The sequence below is a fragment of the Monoraphidium neglectum genome (genome assembly GCF_000611645.1).
Source record: "Monoraphidium neglectum strain SAG 48.87 unplaced genomic scaffold scaffold00648, whole genome shotgun sequence".
Taxonomy (NCBI): Eukaryota; Viridiplantae; Chlorophyta; class Chlorophyceae; order Sphaeropleales; family Selenastraceae; genus Monoraphidium; species Monoraphidium neglectum.
This window is the reverse complement of record NW_014012980.1, coordinates 16814-24073: the sequence shown is the minus strand read 5'-3', so window position 1 is coordinate 24073 and position 7260 is coordinate 16814. Positions and strand designations below refer to the sequence as shown.

Sequence of the window (7260 nt, the reverse complement as noted above, 5' to 3'; positions counted from 1 at the left end):
GTTTTGATGTCCCGCCTGCTCCGCACTTGTGCTTAGAACAGTTTTTCGTCTGGTTGCAGTGTTTGCCTTGCGTGACGTAGGGTGTTGCGTGCGTGAACCATGCGCCAGGTTCCTGCTGCATGCATGTGACCACTGTAAGCGCCGCACGAACCCTTTGCTGGTGATGGTTGCAGATAACTTTGTAGTTCAGCAAGTGGCACTTGCACATGCCGGGACTGCTCTCCTGCTCAGCAGCTCGAGGGGCAAGAGTTTCGGTCAGCGGGGGCGCAAGGCAGCATCCAATATCGTCCCCAGCATGTTGCGGCAGTACATGTTCGTTTCCAACCATTAAATTCTCTGAATGTACCATACGGCGCCACATCGATACCGGGCAGTCGCAGATTAAAGTTTCTTGTTGTTAGCAAGCTGCAGTGCCAACGCTACGCGCCTGGAAATCAGCATGTATGAAGAGTAGTTGAAATATGGAAACGTGACACACGCATAGCAATCGCGGCTGGGCGGCAACACGCGGCAGGGGCGGCCAGGCCGCTGGCATCGCACCTGGCTGCCCCACTGCGCTCCGCCGCTCTGCTGCTCACTGCTGCGGCGGGCGGCTAGCCAGTAGCCCAGCCATGGCCAGTGCTGCGCGCCCAGTGCTCGCCGTGGTTGACCTCACAGCTGGGCTGGTGGGCTACGGCGCAGCCCTGAGGCTGCAGGAGCGTCTGGCAGACCTGCGGCGGGAGGGTGCGGTGCCTGATACGCTGCTGCTGCTCCAGGTGCGGTGGCGCGTGAGGGACAGCACAAAGTTGCTGCTCTAGGGGACATTTCGCTGCCCACTTACGCCGGTTCCAAACGAACCGGCTGCACAAATCCTTGGATTGGCGGGTCTGCGGATTTCTGTTCTGCAGCCGAGGATGCTGCAGTGAGCCGCTGCCCCCACCCCCTCGCGCCGCTGCTGCTGGCTGATGTGGCCCCTCCGCATGCAGCACGAGCCTGTCTACACAGTGGGCAAGCGCGGCAGCCTGGCCGACTTCCGCAATGGCGTAGAGGTGCGCGCCACCTGCCCCGTGTGGATGGCCACCTCAGCCACAGGGCCTGGCCGTGCGGGTGTGCCCCGCATGCTGCCGGCCAGCGTCCAGTTGCAGTGGCGACACCGCGAGCTGCCCGCCCGACCGACCCACCATTTCACCGGCCCCGCCCCATCCACCCACCCCAGGCCGTGACGTCCCGGGGCGCTGCCGTGGCGCACGTGCCGCGCGGCGGCGAGACCATCGACCACGGCCCCGGCCAGCTGGTGGCCTACCCTGTGCTGGCGCAGTGACGACGCTGCGCACATACAGCAGTGACGACGCTGCGGTAGCCGACGGCCTGCAGACCTTTGTCGGCGATGCGTTGCAGGCGAGCGGCTCCGGCAGTGATGGTGAAGGTGCCCTTGACGCGATGCGGTCAGCTGCGGCAGGCGCACGCAGCTCGGCACTGCTGGCGGCGCCGATGGTGGTGAGAGGCTGCAGCAGCGCGGCGGGTGGCTCGCAGCGCAGCAATACGGCAGCAGCGGAGACGGCGTGGCGCCTGCAGCAGGTGTTTGAGCTGTCGCCCCTGGTGGTTGCACCCCTGGTGGTGCGGCAGCTGTTGTCGCGGCAGGTGCAGGCACCGCCCAGCGCAGCATCGGCGTGCGCCAGGCCCCATTCATCGGCGCACCAGGTCGCGGCTTTGCAATACGGGCGGGCAGCCTGACACGGCTGGAGGCGCCTTTGGTGGTGAGGGGCAGCAGCGGCGCGGCGGATGGCGCCCCGGGCAGCAGACGGGCTGTCGGCACAGCGCAGCAAGAGGGCAGCGGAACAGACGGCATGCGATCAGGTGCTGGGCGCGGGGCTGTGGCGTCTGCTGAGGTGCGTGGCGCCGCAGCGCTGCAGCCTGCGGCGCGGGTGGTGTGTTGAACTTCCTGCCTGGTTACTTCCCGCCTTGCTCTTTCCACAAGATGCGAGCTGTGTGCAGGATTGCGTGTTCAAACCTATCCACCACCTCCGCAACTCCCCGACTGCAGCCGTGCAAACAATCCTCGCCGTGCGCCCAATAGCCTCTAGTTGCTGTCCTGCTTCCTCCAAGATGCCCGGGGGACACATCAGAGGGCCTATGATGTTCCTCTGCCTACGTAGTTTTTCTGGAAGCCATCCCTGCTGACTCAAATTGTCTGCTATTACCTGCCTCATACCTCCCACCCGCATGCCCCTGCTGCCGTGCCCTGCCAGCACTTCACACACTCTCCCTGCACCTGTCATGCATTCCCGCTTGCGCATGCATGGAGAAAGCCTAGTGCATGAGGCTTTTCCATGCATGCATGTGGTTGTTCCAAACACGCATACGGCGTGCTGCATCCATGCATGCATCTGTGCACCCATGCATGCATGCATCTGCACCCATGCGATCTGTGCACCCATGCATGCATCTGTGCACCCATACATGCATCCATGCATGCATCATGGCGAAAATAGGACCATCCTGTTTGATGGTGTTCTTTGCACGTTCGTCCAACTGTGTGAGGGGTGTTTCTCTGCTCAACCGACGCTTCCTGAAGACCTGTCGTCTGAAGAAAGGCAGCGCTTGCTCAGGCACATTATTGTAAGGGACAAGCTCAAGAACAAGCAGCCAACTCCGAGACAAGCAACCAAACCTCAAAAGCTATACTCAAACGAACCAGTCTGCTTGTTTCTCCAGTATGAAAACAAGTGGCACAAAACAATGTACATAACCAACAAGTACAACCGAACATCAAACACAGATGCTAGCTCCCTCGGCACCCTATGCTCCCTCGCCGCCTCCAGCGCCTCACTGCTGCCTTGCTGCCTCGCCTCTTCCAGCATTACAACAGGGCATATGAGCACACCCTGCATGCCGCGACACAGTTTGGCATGCGACGAACTGACAATTTGGTGCGCTATCTGAACTATGCCTGCTGCGCACTTACGACAGCCAACGTGTTCATGAAGGTAGAAACCCTTTGTGGCCAGGGGTTAGGCAGCCACACCGCCGCCACAGGCACGGCGTGCAGCGCGCTGATTGCGCCCATGGTCACCATGGGCCCATGGTCACCATGGGCCCAAGGCTCCACTTGCCTCCATTGTCCAGGGAACTCAGGTAACCAGTGAGCACCACCAGACCCATGTAGATGACGAGGAGGGCGACAGCCGCTTGCTTCGTTGGTACCATGCCTGCAGCCAGTCAGGAGACCTTCAGATGGGACCCCGACTGGCGTGCACGTTCTGCAATGGACAGAATACAGATGGACAGAATGCACGTTCAAAGGTCGTTTTAAATGTTCAGGCAAGCTTGTCAGCGTGCCATTATTGCAAGATTGCAACGCTCCATCCCGAGAGGCTTCACGGGAAATATGTGTTGAAGGCTGGCATGTGACACACACACCTTCTTGCAGGGTATCGATCCTCCATACAAGAGCCGCACTCTGCTCCTCCAGCACTTCCAGTTTGGTCTTGAGTTCTTGCATGCCCGCATTGAATGTGTTGCTCTCAACCAGCCCTGACGTGCCGCCTGCAGTCCAAGGGGTAGGGCATAGGGTGTGACAGGTCTGGTGTGAGGAAGGACGCCAGCCATAATATTCAATAAGCAAGATGGATCACGACGCGCTGGCCAAGGTCCCACGTACAGTTGCTGCACCTGCGATGCAACGTGTGCTGCATGCTCAGAGCACCTGTGCATATCTGGCTTGGCCCCAGTATGTACACTGACTGGATGCATGGAAGGCAGTGCAATTGAAGGCTGAATAGTGGTACCCGGCATGCTGGTGCGTGCGGTTACCATTGGCAGCTGGCACTGCTGCCAATTACACGTCTGCTCCACCAGGAGCAGCTGGGGGTGCAGGGTCAGCAGAATTGCTCCAAGCAACATGACACAACCCTGCAGCAACTCACCTTCTGTTGTGGATCCTTCGCAGAGCACCGGGCACAAGCCATGAGAACAGATGCGATAAAACGGAAGGGAAGGGTGTAAGCAAAGCCAGCAGATGCAAGGGGCGAGATGGGCCAGGCACGAGTGCCAATTGCAGGTGGGGTCAGCACCGGCAGGCATTCAAGTGATGCCAACGAGGCAAGCTGAGTACAAAACGTGCGTGCTTGCTGCGAGGGGCGCACTGCGTTGTCGCCATATCACAGTTGCAAGGTGCAGCTGGTACTTCAACAAAGGGCGCTGCCCAGTGTTCCCCGCCACCAAGACCAGCAACAGTTGCTGTGGCCAATCCCATGATACACGACCCCCAGCCAGCCAGCCAGTCAGTTAATTTGGATTGTAAGATGCACACAAAGCGCACCTGATGATCCCTCGCCAGTGCCTGGAAGGACAAGATGGTGGGCGGCAACGGACGTAAGATGAGCACCGTGAAGGAAGCCAGCAGGTAGTGTGTGGGACGCAGCATGTGTGCAGGGCAGGGGAAATAGGAGGAGGGGGGGAAGGGGAGGGCAGCAGCACCACATGATCAGAGTTGTCAAGGGCTTTCCCGTCGAAATTATTGGGCACGTTGGGCACAGCCACAAAGCATGCAACGTGCCAAAACCACTGCGACACATGCCTGCACCAGCTGGCTGAGCTGCAGACACACTGGCTACTCCCTGCCTCCAGCATCGCCTGGAAACCCATGCGGAGACAGGCAGGACTCCCCTACCCCGAATGCCAGGGGCCGCATGCTCAGCGCAAGCCCCATACAGTGGCATTTGTTGCAATGCACAAGGCGCAAGAGCACTTTGGACCTCTGCAGCTGGTGCTGCAGGACTCTGTGCTACTTGAATGGTTATACAAAGCATGTTGGGTTGCGCAGATGGGTTATGCATAATTCCACGGCAGAGTTTTGAGGCTCTTATGTGCTAGTGTCAGCGCCCTGCATACGACATGTGTGCGAACCACCCGCATGAACCGCAACCAGGAATTAGTCCATGGCTGCACCATAAGCAACTACCCGGTGATGCAGGTTGGCAGAATTGCCACAAGCACCATAGCAAAACCACACGTGACCCACCTGCTGCTGCTGCTGCTGCTGATGTGAAACGATGGAGAAAGCCCAGACGGGAGCCATGGAAGGTAGAAAGAAGGCGGCAAACGGAAGGTCAAGCAGGCTTGTGGGCATGACACGAGGCATGCAGCAAAATTGAGAGGCTGCAGAGCTGCCTGCTGACCCGAGCATGCTACATATGCAGTGCTCCGCACGCCTGCTGTGAGCTGGCCCCGGTGAAGTGTCATGCCCCTGCTTGTTGCACAAGAGGATCAGCAAATGACTGGCTAGTTTGCTCGCTGACTGGATGCATGCAGCGCCCCGCAATTGCAAGGGGCCAATTGGTAGCTGGCATCTTGCACATGGTGGTGCATGCGGTTGCTATAGACAACTGGGACTGCTGCTGCATGGAACTTTTTCATCACTGCTGCTCCACAAGCAACAACTGGGGACACAGGGTCTGCAGGCTTGCCCCCAACAACATCGCAAATCCTTGGCAGGATCTCACCTGCTGCTGTGGATATTTGCAGAGGCCCAGGCACAAACCGTGAGGAGAAGATGCGAATTAAAGGGGCATGTCAGTTGAGAGGAAAGCCAGCAGGTGAATGAAACAAGACGGAACGGGCGGGGACGCAGAGCAGCAGGTGTGCGGGCGATGTCAGCACGGGCATTCACACGGCGTAAATGAGGCGCACTCACAGGCTGCACTTCACAGGGCAGCCTGGAAAGCAGGCTGCATGCGTAGCAGAGCCAGCAAGCTATATGGTTGATTGCAAGCTGTACGCCTCACCTGCAGTGCACAGACAGCAGTGACGGGTTCGAGGTTACCATGCGAAGGAGCCAGCAGGTTGTAGTACATAGCATGCATGGAGAGCGGCATGGGGAAGAGGTGAACGGCAGCAACGGCATAAGAGCTGTGTCGGCTGTCAACCTTTTGCCAACACGTGGCACCCTCTGGGCACCACAGCGACACCACTGGAACCACCTCCAGCTGCCACTTAGCACCCTCAAGGACTTTTAAATACATGACACACACTGTGCAGTTGCTGCACCGCGTCAGCGTATCACAAGCGGCCCGCCCACCCCGGACAGCTGACTTGATGGCCGCCTTGCGGTCGTCCACAGGCATGCCCAGCACACCAGCAGACCACTCCTCGGGCCTCTGGAAGATTACTTCGAACGCATCACTGCGAAACTCGGCGTTGTCAACGCCTGGGAACAACTCAGGCAATGCCTGCCACAGCTGCTGCCGTACAGTCCGCGCATCCATGGGGACCAGTGCCTGCGCACGCTGCATCGGCGATTGTGAGAGCTTTGTGTGGCAGCAGCACGCAATGCCTGTACGCTTGACCTGGCAATGTATAAACCAGCATGAAGATGAAGCCAGCATCAGGCGAAGGGCAGCACTGCGCCTGTTAGCAGGCACTGAGCGCAGCCGGCAGCAGCTGGCGCTTTAGGTGGTGTGCCAGCTGTGCCAAGCATCCAAGCATGGCCCCCAGTCAGCGCACGCACCTCCCAGCAACTGGACGCCTCAGCCTCCTCCCGAAAAGGCTGCAGCGCAAGACGTAGGCAGGGTGAGCCGAGAAGGCCAGGATGAGCTTCTCGCAGATTCGAGGGCGCGCAGCTCTATGCGTGAGCGCGTTGTCCGCTCCTAGGCCGTCAGTATCATAAAGGCCTCACTGCAAGGTCCTGAGCAGTGCACAGCCTACAGTACTGCCAGGGCAGATCAAATTTTCATATTGTCAGCAAGCTGCAGCGTTGACGCTACGCGCCTGGGATATAGCATATTGAGAAAAAAATTGGATCACAGAAACGTGACACGCGCATAGCAATTGCGGCTGGGCGGCAACACGCCGCAGGGGCGGCCAGGCCGCTGGCATCGCGCCTGGCTGCCCCACTGCGCTCCGCCGCCCTGCTGCTCACTGCTGCGGCGGGCGGCTGGCCGGTAGCCCAGCCATGGCCGGTGCTGCGCGTCCAGTGCTCGCCGTGGTGGACCTCACAGCTGGGCTGGTGGGCTATGGCGCGGCCCTGAGGCTGCAGGAGCGGCTGGCAGACCTGCGGCGGGAGGGTGCGGTGCCTGATACACTGCTGCTGCTCCAGGTGCGCCCTGCGGCAACAAGGGCCAGAGCAGCGCTGCTGCGCCATGGGGGGGATGTGTCCTCGCCGCCTGCAGCATACGAAACCATGCGAACCACCCGCGCACATCATCAGAATGCCGGGTATGCAGGATCAATGGGCGGCAGCCGCGGATGCTGCCGTGAGCCGCTGCCTCAACCACCACCACC

General features: G+C 59.7%; 2 protein-coding genes across 2 annotated transcripts in view; both read left to right on the top strand.

Annotated features, from left to right (window-relative positions):
• Positions 1-611: 611 nt before the first annotated feature.
• Positions 612-1300, top strand: MNEG_4603 (Octanoyltransferase; the record flags this gene model as incomplete). Its single annotated transcript, XM_014046924.1, has 3 exons — positions 612-755; positions 966-1028; positions 1196-1300. The coding sequence occupies 3 exons, from the start codon at positions 612-614 to the stop codon at positions 1298-1300; spliced, it is 312 nt and encodes a 103-aa protein (XP_013902378.1).
• Positions 1301-6931: 5631 nt separating this feature from the next.
• MNEG_4602 (lipoyl(octanoyl) transferase) overlaps positions 6932-7260 on the top strand; it is a gene marked incomplete at both ends in the record, with an annotated part of 1439 nt that continues 1110 nt past the window's right edge. The window contains one exon of the mRNA XM_014046923.1: positions 6932-7075. Within this exon, the coding sequence (XP_013902377.1) occupies positions 6932-7075 (144 nt within the window). The remainder of the gene's footprint in view (positions 7076-7260) is intronic.